This window comes from Trematomus bernacchii, unplaced genomic scaffold (genome assembly GCF_902827165.1).
Source record: "Trematomus bernacchii unplaced genomic scaffold, fTreBer1.1, whole genome shotgun sequence".
Taxonomy (NCBI): Eukaryota; Metazoa; Chordata; class Actinopteri; order Perciformes; family Nototheniidae; genus Trematomus; species Trematomus bernacchii.
In genome coordinates, this window is record NW_022988098.1 from 3,408,325 (window position 1) to 3,423,768 (window position 15,444).

At 39.9% G+C, this 15,444-nt stretch overlaps 2 protein-coding genes across 2 annotated transcripts; one reads left to right on the forward strand and one right to left on the reverse strand.

The window, feature by feature from the left end:
• Positions 1–4,944: 4,944 nt before the first annotated feature.
• On the reverse strand, positions 4,945–8,070 carry LOC117475625 (potassium channel subfamily K member 15-like). The gene is made up of 2 exons (XM_034121933.1): positions 7,316–8,070; positions 4,945–6,255 (listed from the first exon to the last, which is right to left on the reverse strand). The coding sequence occupies exons 1-2, from the start codon at positions 7,596–7,598 to the stop codon at positions 5,318–5,320; spliced, it is 1,221 nt and encodes a 406-aa protein (XP_033977824.1). The 5' UTR covers positions 7,599–8,070; the 3' UTR covers positions 4,945–5,317.
• Positions 8,071–11,623: 3,553 nt separating this feature from the next.
• LOC117475626 (opioid growth factor receptor-like) lies at positions 11,624–15,194 on the forward strand. Its single transcript, XM_034121934.1, has 8 exons — positions 11,624–12,391; positions 13,125–13,187; positions 13,293–13,325; positions 13,421–13,475; positions 13,585–13,663; positions 13,755–13,821; positions 13,895–14,043; positions 14,127–15,194. Exons 1-8 carry the CDS (start codon positions 11,867–11,869, stop codon positions 14,434–14,436), a joined length of 1,281 nt encoding a protein of 426 aa, XP_033977825.1. The 5' UTR covers positions 11,624–11,866; the 3' UTR covers positions 14,437–15,194.
• The last annotated feature ends 250 nt before the right edge of the window (positions 15,195–15,444 follow it).

A 15,444-nucleotide genomic window follows, 5' to 3' on the forward strand; every position in this document is an offset into this window, starting at 1 on the left:
AATGAACTTCTATTAATGTCTGTTTTCTTAATGCTCCTCCACTGAAACCTAATTTCCACTTATTTAATCAATCTCAATAAATATGACACTTGTCTTCAGTTCCTAATCTTTCATCTTGCTCACTACAGAGACTGTGCGTTGGTATTCTGATGCACATCCAAGAAAATAACCCATAATCTCCGGGCTCCCCCTGAAAGACTGCGACTGCACCGTACACAGAGAAACGCATTTCTCCATAATCAAAACATGGCAACCGCTATTGGTTTGGTTTATTTGCTCATTCATAAGCACTTAATTTGCATGCAGGCTCTATTATGAACCTCCCGCCTATATTTCTGCCTTGTAAATTGTATTATTTACCCTTTGGAAAGAGAAGATTTGCACTCTGCTTGAACCGAAGGCTTGTTTCTGAATTAATCTGGCCGCCCCTCCCATGCACATGAAAGACCCTTCAACAGGGACAGTAATGACTTAACATGGGGTGTTCACAAAGGGAAATCTGTAATACTATTCACACACTCTCTCTGTCCTGAACAACTACAATACAACGGAGAATAAGCCTATGTGCATTGCTTTGATTGTGGACTGTAATCAATGATGGTGGGGTAAACTGAAGGTTATCGATGTTTTCCTAATGGGCTAGGCATTGTTGTGTTAGTATTAGCATTTTTGAATTCATAGATTTGCAGACATTTGCTCTCGAACAGATCTGAGTAAAATGTTAAAGGTCCCATGTCATGGCCATTTCTACTGATCATATTTCCATTGTTGAGGTATACTAGAATAGATTTAAATTGTGCAATTTTCCAAAATCACATTGGTTTCTCATACAGCATCTCTGTATAGTATGTGTATTCACCAGGTATTCACTCTCTGTCCTAAACGGCTTGTTGGAGCTCCTGCCCCCCCCCCCCCCCTCCTCCTCCTCCCTGTGAGCCCAGTGTGCTCTGATTGGTCGGGACGTTGCGAGGCTCGCTGCTGCGAGGAGCGGACAGGTTTCCGGGTCGGCGATACAGCGAGAACAAGCGAAACTCATCCTGAGCACACACAAACACTCACAGCCGAAGTAAAAACAATAAGTGTGGCTTGATATTGAGTAAGAAAAAGGTTTATAACGCTGTGAGAATGGGTCTGCGGAGAGCATTTCTCCGCCATCCCAACTCGTCTATTACCAGCGTTCAGGGAGTCATTTGTTGTTGATTTGGGTGTTCACACGTCACAGAACCCAGGAAGAAAACAATGGAAAATGAGAAATCTCCAACGAGGCGTTCTGGGGCAGCATACACAGGTCTTTTCTGTGTTAGAGTTTTACTCGCTACAGGGTGTACTTTGAGGGGTTTTGACGCTGCAGACCGTTTACATGCAGCAAAACCTTCATAACACACAAGGGGACGGGTAATAACCGGAAAAGCATGACATGGGCCCTTTAAGCAACCTCAGCACAGATTATAGAAGAACCTCTTAATCATGAACAATAACGTAAAACCAAAATGCCTGGACTGCAGTTTCATGAATGGATGAATGTGTGCAGGAGAACTGGACTCACCTGAAGAATATGGAGGTTTTAAAAAGGATCCCTACCACCACCTACAGCTAACAGCCTGTAACAACATCCAGTATGTGAGCATCAAATACACTCTAAGAAAACTGATAAATGGATTGCCTCTCACTTACAATACGTTACATAAGAACATCCTCATACAAAGGACTTTGTGTTGGAGTAAAGCTCATTCTGCCTCTGCAACTCATTTTACACTATCATTTAGTAGATAGTTTTCAATACTTTAGGGCTGAGTGTCTAAGCAGCAAGAGACACAGGTATGAAGGGGGAACTCAGGTGTCATCATCAAAATGAGGTGACACAGCATCTGCAATATCGATGGGAAATTATGTAATTTAACCCAGTTTTCATCATTCACCAATGAGTGAGCTTTATTGATTGGTCATAACTGTAACTCATTACTAAAAACGTGTCTGTAGGCTTGACTAAAAACACTGAAAACACACTGTCATCTACTCGTAAAAAAGCTATCTGTGTCCAGGCTTGATGAGTAACCGATTACAGGATTATTTAATCGGGATACAAAAGAGTTAACTGTATTCCCTCCAGTTATATTTTTAAGAAAGTATTAATCAGATTACTGGTATATTCTTAAAACATGGGGATTAATAGCAGGATTATGTTATACAAATAAAGAATGATATATTATATGCAGATACACTGCCCTCATTGTGTGCTTTTAAATGCATATATCTTGATACAATTTACATAGTGTTGTTGTTTTTTAATGTACAATCTGCACATTTTTACTTTCACTTACAATCTTTGAATAAATATTATTATTTGTTATTGCACAATTTAAATTGAACTTCTTATGTTCATACATCATTTTATTTATGATTTCATTTCTATTAAAACTTCTTATATTTGAATACTTTTTTTCTTTTATATTATATTCTAAAATGGAGCAACTGTCACAATTTCCCAACAGGATAAATAAAGTATTTTAACTATGAGTCTGATTACATAGACCAATGCTGCTCCCTAGTGTCAGAAATTGAGGAAATTAAATGCAAGTCACCGTCTGTTTCCACTCGAGGCTCATGTTAAAATGATAATATAATTCAACACTTAAGTGATCCTTGAGATGACCCTCTACGAGGAGGTCAGAGTACAGGTCAGATACAGATTACTAAAATATTAACAGGAGGAGATAATAATTGCAAATGAAGCCTTCTTGGGGAGCTACTCGTTCTGATTTAAAATAAGATACAGAGCCCCTTTAGCTGCAGTGTCTTCTGACAGTGGTCTTTATCAGTATGGCTCTTTTAGTTCATTGTGAGTCCCAAAACCGCGGTACGTCTTCAGGACAACATCATATGCCAGTTGTGAGTCGATCTGTGATCTGACTGCTACAATAAGAACCAGCAGGGTTGTTGTAATTGGGGTCAAGAATTTGAGAACTGCTGATTTCAACAACGTGTCACCCTGCTGATTAAAGTAGAAATAGGAGAAGAAATGTGAGGCTGCAAAGGAAGATCAAACGGTGAACAATTTACTTCTCTTTTCTTTGTATGTCTTGAGCCATATTAAACACTAGCAAACTCAGAGTTGTAAAGGGTCACTCCAATAATTTAGTATTGCACTTCAAGAAAGTCAGGTATGTCACTAAATCGAAGATGCCAAGATTTTCTGATTGTTATACTGCATTCCAGAAAACTAAGACCTTGAACATGTTCTGACTAATCCGCCCCAACTTCATGAAGAAGTGACGTCACACAAAAAATGTAAGTGCAAATAGGGCAAGGTAAGTGCATTTGTCTGTATTCGATTAAAGACTACGAATTAAGATAGAAATGTTTTTGGTTCATAGTCATTGGTCAACCGATTAGAGATGTCCCGCCTCTTAGCATGTCACGCACAAAGTGCTTTATCGCTAGCCTATAGAAGCGCAAGGGTAAAATAGTTCTATGTTATAGAAGAGTGTGGGAGAGAAACTTCCTCTGGAGGGAACTTTGGGATTTTAGACCTTTCAGACTATTTACATGCAGAGAAACGTATATAACACACAGGAAAGGGAAACCCCAAAAAGCACAACAGGGCCTCTATTTTCACAGGCTGGGTAGCACTCATCACAAGGGACCCTTCAAGTAATTTTTTTAGTTGCCAATGCATACTTTTCTTGTCTTTTGGTAAAGACCTTTGAATAAAGCACTGTGTAATTCCTCAACAAATCTATGAAGGCAATTAAACACTCATTTGGAAACATTTCTAAATGTGCCACTTTTTGTGTGCAGCGGTTCATATTGCAGTCTTTGTTGACACACTCATTCATCACGTTTTGGACCGCTGCCTTCAGACGGTCTCTGCTCACTTTACTGTACGTGCCTGACTACAGTTTTCCACAGCACTGAGCAATGAGGATGGAAACGTTACCAAGGGAACCACCCAGAGCGACAGAGTGAGTGTTCCTATTAGAAGACACTAACAATTACTGAGTGGAAACAAGTGAAGGACAGCTGGAAAACCTGCACGTCTCACACCTCAGATATAAATGAAGATAGCCGCACCTTTCTCACTTTTCACACACTTCCTGTCAACGCTGTTATATAACAAGCAATACATTTCTCTTTAGTGGTTATATTTAGGGCAAACATTGTCTTTTTCTTCTCCATTTTGAGCTTCATGGCTTTCATAACATGTCTTCTTTCAGATTTTTTTAAATAAAACATTAAAAATAACTAATTTAGTTTTCTGGTACCTTGTCTGCATCAATTGTCTAGCAGGGGTGTCAAACTCAAATACACAGTGGGCTACAATTAAAGAATGGGTACTAGTCGAGGGCCGGACTGGTTCAATGTTTATAGCAAAACTTATTGAAATGAACTTATTGCACATATTAAACCTGGAACTAACAAAGCTTAAATTATTGCCTATAAAAACAACATTAAACATTAAATAATCAGTTGCATTAATTTCTTATGGCTCTATCTGCAGCTCTTCCAGAGTCACTTCTTATGATTACATTTCTCCACAGGCCAACAAGAGCTTCAAAAAAACTATTTCCCTCAAAGAAAAACCAAACATGCCCTGTTGTCGTGAGAAAACAAGTGCAGAAGGAAACACCCATTAAATTCAGTTTGCTGCTCTGTGATGCTATCAAGCCAGATACTTGGCATCTCATCTTGGGTGCAAGTTCATCAATGTTTGGGCTCAGGCTCTGAGCTGAGGAAACCCTCAGGATTGAGTGAAGGTGTGCGTGCAATATACCGGCGGGCCAGATCTAATAGTAATTAAAAATTATCCTGCGGGCCGAAATTAAATCCACCAAGGGCCTGATTTGGCCCCCGGGCCTTGAGTTTGACACATGTGGTCTACAGTATACTTATTTTGCATAATAAAATTAAATAAATAAATAATGTTGGCTGTTGACAGTATTTTCTGATTTATTAAATGATGAGATATTAAACATTCCCTCGATACACATTTTCTTACTCTAATAAGTCACCAACGTATGTTCAGATTTCTAAACTGTGCAAATAGGCATATTGCCTAATTTGCATATTTAAACATAACATTTCAAACTTATAATACAATAACTATCTACAAAGTAATCGACCAGGGGAAGATAATGATATCTGTTAGTTCAAATATTTACTCTATACTTTATAAAAAATAAAAATACATTGTAAACTGTTAAAGATGTGTGCTACAGGACTCAGAAAGCACTTTGTTCCAGCAGACATACTATCAGAGGGTTCAGTGTTGTGTGCAAAACGTCCAGAACAAAGGCCACAAAGTGTAATGTTTGGAGAGTTATAATGACTTCCTCCTGCTGTGGGGATAGTTCTTGCCCGCACAGAGAGCCTGGCTGCAGGGGGAGGCCTGTGAGGAGGTGAAGCAGGAGCTGCAGGAGGCCCGCTCCACCCTGTAGGAGATGGAGTTGTAAAAGACGGGGTTGCTGTGGCCGCCCACCTCGTCAGGATGAGGCGGAGGTGGGCGGTCGTATAAAGCACAGCAGATGCAGGAGAGCAAGGCCCTGAGTCTGCTGGGATCAGAGAGCTTTTTTTGCTCAGGCAAAACAAGTCTGCGCTCCTCTACAGGGGATTGGAGGAGATTCATACAGCTGGTGCCTCCCTGCATGGGGAGGCTCAGGTTGCACAAGCTGCTGTGTCCATCTTTATAGCTAACATCAGCCGTTTCTGCCTCCGACACCTCCCTATCCCCCTGCGTGTCCTGAGGCTGCTCCGCCACCCTTGATTCAGGCTTCACGTCCCGCTCCCCGGTGCTTACAGTCAGAAACCTCAGCACCACCAGGTTAAGAAAAGCCCCAATGACCGTCAGCCCCACCAAAATGTAGACAAAGCTAAACGCCACATAGGGGGGTCGCTTCGAGAGAGCATCAGTCTTCTGCAAGGCCACAAAATCCCCAAATCCGATGGTGGTGAGCGTGATGAAGCAGTAGTAATAAGCGTTAAAGAAGGTCCAGTCCTCAAAGTGGGAGAAGGCTGCGGCTCCGACACACAGGGTGCTCATGCACGACAGCAGGCCCACCAGCACCATGTTCCCCATGGACACCTCGGTCTGCTGGAAGCCCAGGCCCTGCTTGGCTCTGCGCAGGAGGAAGCGGACAAAGGTGTTGATCCTCTCGCCCAGGCTCTGGAACATGACCAGGGTCAGAGGGATGCCCAGGACAGCATAAAACATACAGCAGGCCTTGCCAGCGTCAGTGCGTGGTGCAGCGTGGCCGTAACCTACAAATCACAATATATGCATGTCATGTGATGTCTGGCACTGCTGTTTAGTGTCTAAGAAGGTTTCAAGATATTACAAGATAAGATAAGATAAGATAAGATAAGATAGTACTTTATTGATCCCAATTTGGGAAATGTTTGCGTTGTAGCAACATAAAAAAATACATGGCATTGTACAATAAAAATTCAAAGACTAGAAATAAACAAGAAAGTAGAAAATATACATGTTGAATTATAACAAGGTATTATGTATACATACATATACATACATATATGACCGATGGAACAGATGTAAAATGTACAATGTGGTTTATATGTAGCAGCTTCCATGGTGTTACCTACATGAATCAATGTTTTGATTTGTCACGTTATCACATGCCTCTGTATGATGTGTAACTGCACATTGTGATAAAATTACTATGAATAACACCCAAATTCTGCCCACTCTATATAGAGGTTTTTAGCTCATGTTTGGACAGTTTTGTTCAACCACAGCACCACTGCAACTTTAAGGTATATTTACTTAAGTATATCCAATTTATGCTAGTTTATACTCTACTCTAGTACATTTATGAGGGAAATTGTGAACTTTTCACTAAACTACATACATTTAACTGCCATAGTTTCTACTTAAACTGCAACACATATTATTATTTTGAAGTCTTCATGTATTAAATGATAAGGCTGTACATTTTACCTCAACAAAACTAAAAGAGCATCTGAAGTCTGGAAAATAAATTGCTTGAGATGAATATGATGTACAAATCATTATCTTGTTAGAAAAAACAGGATAATTGCATTATAATATTTCAGGTCCCTCAAGATAAATGTAACGCTCTGAAAGGGGCCATTTGACATAGTTTTACAACTTGCTGATAATTTGCTTGTAATAGGCTACATAGGTCTACTTTGCAGGACTTTGACTCACATATTTGTTTACACTGCTGTAGACCCACTGTTACTTTTATTTAAGATAATAAGTACTTATTCCACCTCTAAACACATACAAACATGCGGAAACACAGAGAAGTCAGATAAAGTATCGAGAAACCATACTTGCCAATTGTGGTGATGACAGTGATGGCAAAATAAAAAGACCCTGCGAACTTCCACTGCCTCCCGGCGCGGTGCGGCTCGGACTGCAGCACCACCCTCTCGATGTCTCGGTAGTCCTCCGCCGTGAAGCCGTACTTCCTCTTCAGATCGTTCAGCTTCTGCTCCAGCGCCTTCTTCCGAAAAACCTCGCTTTGCGACTCCAGCGCGTCAAACACGGCGGCTCCCAGCAGCAGGTAGAAAACTATGGAGAGGATGAGAGAGAGGGTCCTGATGTTCTGCGGCTTCATCCTCAACTCCGGAGTGCGCGCGGAGCGGCCCGAGGGAGGGAGGGTGCTCAGAGCAACACGCAGGAGCTCCCTCCATCAACTCCATCCATAGATAGTGATGAGTTCAGGCACCTTTGGCCAGCTGGGGTCAAAGAAAGCTATGTGTGTGTTGAAGTTGTGTTATATTAGCCTATCAAAGGTGAAAAGCTTATGCACAAGCACCTGAGCTCAGCAGCTGCAGCACCTTGCCTTCCTATAGGATGTTACTAAAGGTGCTCACATCACATGACCTATGCCATGTCTTACTTTGCATATGTCTCTATGTGCTATCTTGAGTACATAAGTGCTAACATGGTCGAATCAATGCAAAGTAGGCTATGGCAAAATGCAGTCCACTATCAGCTTTCACTCCTGGCTTTCAAATAGTTGTGTGAACACTGGAAACGTCTCACACTTAACGACCGCCATCTTGGATATGTAAGTGACCCTCCTTAATTTCTTTTTACATTTTTTTTATAGATTTAATATAAATACACCACCATGCAAGTGATCTTGCTAGTATGCTAGCAGCTGTGTGAGATTTGAGACAACACTACAGTCAAAATGCACATACTGTACAAGTGTTTAAAGTGCATTTAATAGCAGTTTACTAAACTGAGACACTAATTTGCTTTACCATAATTATCCTACAGAGGCACTTTTGAGACACAATTGGAGCGAATCCTATGTTCAGGCAGTCAACTCGAGCACCATTTATACACGTACACGTGATTTGCCTTACCCCCAACCAACCAAACTCACTCTCTGTAATATGACACTCTATTTAAACTGCTATCTCTCCCTCTACCTCGCTAATGCTGCTGCCTTGCTGCTTCTCTGCCCCACCACCACGCAAGCATCCACCTGCAGGCTCCGGGGCATAGTTATTAAATCATCACTTATCAATACTCTTTGTAAAAATCATTTTCAGGGAGTGATAAGGCCGGAGCCTAGATGCCGAACACAAACTATAAGCTGCTTTTAATAAACATTTGTTGTCTGACAATAGTCCGATATGCAAATCACACACCACTTTAAACTGCAGCCTTTACATTTACAAGGCAGCCATAGCCGTATAAAAATGCATAAGTTCTCAGTTTTCGTTTTCTGTCCCTCTATATTTAAAAAAAAAAGCCTTTAAAAAAAGTTTTTGTGCTGCTGACTTTCCCAGACTGACTCCTGGCTGTTAATCCCTGATCCTGTATTTGGAGAGGTTTGGGATACACATGTGTCAGAGTGTGTTGTTTCTGCCACAGAAAAGCACATCAGAACTGTGCTTTCCAGACTCTACTCCACTGATTATTTTGCCCTGTGAAGCGTTCATGTGCGGAGTATTCACAATACGCTCGGCTAAAGTGTTACTCTGACCGATGAAGCATTAGCTGGGGGCAGCGTTGACCTTTATCGAGCACACTAGTCCCTGAGTGATCCAGCAAGCCTTTGTCATTAACTAAGTTCAACACACACACAGTGGAGATGATCCATGTGTGTGTGTGTATCAGTGCAGCTACACACAGGCCTGCATGTTCATGAAGCCTCGCTCAGGTTCTCAAAGGCATCTGCTGGGTTTTTGCTCAGGGTCATGCTAATTGGGTTCACAGCAGAACAACAAGAAAATAGACTGAATGCTGCAAGTGATTTCAGTTCCATATCCTGCATGAAGTTTCCATCTATTTCAGGAGGACATTTGAATTTGTGTGAGCCATTCATGCACTAAACCAGGCCATAAAGAGCCTGAGATCTGTCATTTAAATCCACATTTATTGCCTCTATTCCATACAGAGCATATGGCAATCTCTACACTGTGTTTTTATCTTCCGCAGACAGCACATGACCGTATCCCAGCACAAATGAATCTATTGCCAAGCAGATGTTAACAGTGTAGCATGCAGACAAGTCTTGATTTTCTCCATGGGCGGTAAGAGCAATTATCTCCCTTTGAAAGGGGTCCCTCAGAGATAATAGCATCGCCAGAGTCCACTTAATGAGCACACACAGTGCTTACTTCAGTATTATTCAACATCACTTCTTATTGTAGATTTCACATTGTTATGTATGAGACAAATCACCCAGAGAAGAAATAGAAACATCAATTAAGCAGTATAAGACAAGTGACTTAAGTAATAAATAAAAAGGATCCTGTGGTTTAACAACTCTCCAGAAGTAATGATGCAGTGTTATCGGATGTACTCATCTCATATCTCTGTGCTCTACAGGATATTTCATGCATCCCTTTATCTTCCACAGGAAGACATTAAGAGCAGGATGTGCACTGACTGAGCCAAAACACTCATCTGTCCAAGTGCCAGCCCCGTATAAAATGAGGCTGGAAAATACACTGCAAACATGATGCTATCTGTATATTGATAACAGCGGGTGGCGCCAGAATCGTTATGATCATCATATATTACGGAGACAAAGTCTATTTTGGTCATAAAAACAAAAATGCATCATCTTTTCAAAGCTAGAAAAGGCTTTATATGAACCTGCAGGCGGGTGTCTTCTCTGGTGATGAGTCGACAGTGTCTCAGATGAATACAGGTTTGAACTTTGCAGCTAATGGGAACAGTGCATTGAGCCTTATTAGCCAAAAGGGCACGGACTGTGTCTTTCATTTATTTCCAAAGGTGGAGGCACTTCTCCGTCACCCTCACACCAGGTGTCTCATTCTGGTTCAGGCACCTGGTGTGAGGATGCAGTGTTGTATTCTGTTTTCTCAAATGACCGTAAATTGTAGCTGTTTTGGCACCAGGGTAATTCTTACTCTAGAAGAACCAAATCAAAGTCAAATAATTAAGATTGAGTGTCATTAACCAAAAAAATCTTGGCATATGGGGTAGGTTATTTATTTTACTATTGTTGGGTGGATGTTAGATATTTAACCGGACACTTCCACCTAAATATTAGCCCAAATTGAAAGGATATGTTTTTAAATAATAATCACTACATTTCAAAAACTCACATCATTGTAACAAATGTAAAAGAGAGCATTAGAAAATGTGTTAATAATCAAACATTAGATAGGCCTCTACACTGTCTGTTTTTATATCGCTTCTTAAATCTTTTCCTTAGCGTTCAACACTTTGTAGATGGTTGTTTTCATTGTTTTAAATGGTCTATTGCTGTAAGTACATCGCTGGTGTTATTTATTCTTTCTTGTTTATTTTAAGTTTTTAGCTTTTTATTTGTATTTTTACTTATTTTATGGTTTGTGAGCCGAGTCAGATTTTTATATTCTGGAGGTTTTAAAGTGCATTACAAATAAAGCTGTATTTGATGTGGGGGAATTATTCTCATTATTTACCTCACAATCACTTTTCAAGGTTCAAGGTTCTTTATTGTCAAACTGACATAGTTACAGAGTAATTATGTTGTTGAAAATCTTATGTCACAGGCTTCTCCAACAATGCAACATAATAACAATACAGATAGCAAGAGCAATACAAAAAGAAAAATAGTTATAAAATAAAGTGAGCATGTGGAATAGTGCAGTACGAGTCTATATACAAGTTATTGGAATGATATATATTAGATATTAGATACATATTACTGAGTAGCAGATGAATGTTTTGAAGTTGTTTCAGCAGTTCAATTGTTTAACAGTCTCACTGCCCGCGGGAAGCAACTGTCTCCGAATCTTCTTGTCTCAGAATGCTGCGGTAACGTCTGCCAGACGGCAACAGAAAGAACAGTTTGTGGCTGGGGTGATGGGTGATGTGATTTTGCATGTTCAAAAGCCTGCACATTTAAATGTATATTTAACCTTGTTCACATACTGTATATGGATGGACAGTACATTCACCTAATCAGAGTTTAACTTCTGTTATTTTTGTTATTTCCAATCATACTGATAAAACATGTTAATTCTTTTTTTCTTTTTTATTCTAAATATCCCTGTGTGTATTCTCATGTGTACTAAAGTGTTTCTCTCTTATTCTTATTCTTACTCTTATTCCCTATGGTGATATAAATACATGTCAGTCTTATGTTATCAACTACAGTGAGTGTCATCACTCCAGCATGTTTCTGATTGGAGGAATAAGATTTGTTGCAACTGTCCAGTCTCCCCTACATTCAAATGATATTTTCCAGATCAGCTTTCTCAGCAATACGTATTTGTTCATTTTACTTGAGCCATTTAACCCTGATAGCAGCCTGAGCCGGGAGGTGGAGTTGGTGTGTGTTGGTGACAGTAGAAGTTGGGAGAAAGTGAAAGCGAAACAGACTTACATGTCATGTCATAAGGAGACATGAGGCCCCTGCCAGTGCTGTTGTGTCGACTTGTGGAGGGGATTATGGCCTCCTTCAACGACAACGGAGGTTATTCTGTGTTTGAGTGTTTTTTACGCTCTCCTGGTATCATCTGGCGCTGTATGAGAAGACTTTGTAGGATAATAGTCAACGCATTGATACCGATAAACTGGCGATCTAATTGCGGAAGCCCGTTAGAGCCTGAAACAAACTCCGAAGTCAACTTTCCAGCGAGTAGTTCCCCCAAAGATGTGGAGCAGTCCCGCGGTAATGGTCCACCGAAGAGGGCCGCCGACTACAACCGAGATCTGACCCCCAAGGAGCGGCAGGGGTTTGACCGAAGCGTCCCGGAGTCTGAAGAAGTTGTTGCGCAGTTAACCGAAGATGAAGATGAGTCTGAGGAAGATGGTGGAGAGTTTCGCGTTGATTCCTCAGATGAGTTTTACTGTGGCTATGACTCCACCTGGGAGACAGAGGACCAGGAGCCGAGATGCAGCGGGACAAGGCGACCTGCAGCCGGGCATGTGAGTCCAGAGGCCCGCTGCACTGTGAGGGGAGGGGGGCGAACTGTACTGTGAGGGCATTGGATTCATTTTCTATGTTTAGATTTACACTTTGTGTCTTTAGTGATCCAAACATAACCTTATTTTAACCTCTAATTGTCACAGGGATATGTTGTACTTAAGTAAAAGTAGAAGTACCAGAGTGTAGGAATACTCTTTTACAAGTTAAAGTCCTGCTATCAAAATGTCACCCAAGTAAAAGTAAAAAAGTATCAGCATCTAAATATACTGAAAGTACCAAAAGTAAAAGTACTCACCGAGCAGATCGGCCCATTTCAGAGTTATATATAATGTTTTGATTATAATTATTGATGCATTCATGTGTAATCAAAGCTAGTAAAGGTGCAGCTAGTTTTATATGACTTTGTATACTGCAGGGTAGCTTGTTAATAAACTCCAGGTGTTACTAAAGTCTTATTTAAGTGTTGATTATATTTCACATCATTAATCCAAATCTGCAATAGTAATTTAAAGGCCCTAAAACAATTTGTGGAGTAATTGTACTATATTTACCTCTGAATTTTAGTGGAGTAGAAGTACAAAGTATAAAAACATGAAATACTCAAGTAAAGTACACGTCTCTCAAAATTGTACTTGAGTAAATCTACTAAATTACTTTAGACCAATGTACATTTGCAACAATTTCACAATGTCTTGAGATTCAACTGACTTTCTTTTCTTTTATGTGCACCAGTACAAGTTCAGCAGGTTTGAGAATGCCGCAAAAGACATGCAGAACTACAGGCATGACTACCCTGTAAGTTGCGTACTCGTACACACACTCACACACTACAAACATAATATACACTTTACCTTGTTTCAGCGTTAACCAAGCACATATTGTTCTTTTATATTTCCCCAGTCTCTGAGCAAGATGTCACGCTGGAATGAGTCGGTAAGTACACACATGATAACTGTTTGATTTATAGAGGAATTTAATTATGTGTGTACAGAATTTGTATAATCTCTCAATCGTCCTCTGTTGAATAGGATGACCAGCCTAATCTGAAGTTTCACCTCGGGCTGATGCGTTCTGTACCTGACGGTAGGCCTACACTTACAATCACGTTTGACTTATATGTGTCTAATATGTGTATAACTATCCTAACATCAACTTAGTATTTACTTATTTTATCTATTGTATTTGTTATCAGATGCTTTCATAAAGGATTTCCACAATGAATGGTATAGAGATTATAATAGACTGGAGAGTGAACACTCCTACATTCAATGGTAAGATACTCTATTATCACATCATTGAAAATGTTATAACCCTAACCTTTTACTTCCTGTTGAAACATTTTACTCATTTGTTCTCTTAAAGGTTGTTCCCACTGCAGGAACCAGGGGTGAACTATCAGGCAAGAACACTGACGAAAGACGAAATCAAGGTAAACTGCTAAAAGCTACCGAATTCATATCTTAAAATAAATGTCCAGATTGTAAACTCTACTTTCCCTTCAGGACATTTGTCAAAGCAGCCTGGCATTGGAGAATCTGTTGGAGTCCTATAAGCTCATGTTGGACTTCTATGGTATCGAGTTGCTTAATGAGCAAACAGGAGAATTGACGAGAGCGCTGAACTGGAAAGCAAGATTCAACAACCTTAACAGGTGATCTCTTCATGCTTTATCTAAAAAATTGTACACTGAAAGCAATACAAATAATATATATAACAACTTTTTGTCATTGACAGTCACACTCACAACAACCTGCGCATCACCCGCATCCTGAAGTGCCTGGGAACCCTGGGGTACCCTCACTACCAAGCCCCCCTGGTGCACTTCTTCCTGAAGGAGACCCTCGTCAACAGAGAGCTGCCACAAATCAAGGATAGTGTTCTCAGCTACTTTGTGTTTGCGGTCCTCGATAAGAGACAACGTAGGAATCTCATCAAGTTCGCCTATTTGAACTATGACCGTAAAGACGAGTTTGTGTGGTGCCCAAAGAAAATTCAAATGATGTGGTCACGGGAGTCAGTGTCTCGGCAAAAAACATACTTATGATCTTCACATCCATCCCTTGAGTATGGTGAACGAATAGGAAACCAAAGAAAATTAAGCTCTTAAAAGTATTTTCTGTCAATGTTCCCCAAATTCAATCTACATACTTAGGTTTACAATACTCTATAGTATGCGACTACATACTAATGCGGAGAACTGAATGTAATAAACATATCATCACACATTCAGGAATGCATTTAAGGAAATATTAAGAATTAGTATGCAGTTTGTTTTGAGTATACTGTAAACACACTGCGTACTAAAAGCAAGCTTAAGATCAGAATGTAAAATATTTAGCCATGATACTATTACTATTTTTGTTTCATTAAATGTTATTCTTATACGGGTTTTTATAAAGAAAGCCGTTTTAAAACTGGGTGAAACTGTTTAAATCAGCAAGTGCAATTGAATCTTAAGTGCCTATGATTCAGAAGTAGTGAAAATATTTTGTCACTAAACCTGAAATGTTTATCCAACTTATAACCTGAACTCTATTGTAATTTCTAATACATTGTATTCACTTATTTACCGTAGTTCTTCCTTGCATTTATTTCATATTATTAAACTAGCATTACACACACACGCGTTTAGCTTCACAGATTATGGCAAACAAAGTCAAACACTGGTGTTCTTAAAGAAAAGGATATATTACGTTACGTTGGTGAAGTATATTAAAGCATTTAAGGGACCCAATGGAGTGTTTCTTTCCTTAGTTTTGGTTCATGTAAATTACAAATAAATGTATCCTACAGATATTCCCATCACATCTTCCCCTGCCTGGGTTTCTCCTCATTCTGAACGATGTAAGGCCACAAATATCTAAGGTTTTATAAAAGACTGTACTCCCGTTTCCTTGAGACTTTAGCTTGTGGTGAGATTCTGCCAGCGCTTGGATAAATGTGGATATAAAACTTTAAAACAATTAAGTAAATTCTTTTGGAGGTGTTGCTAAATCACATTTATTGGCAATGGCCTACCTAGCCTTCACACTTTACTGCACAGAGTAACTAA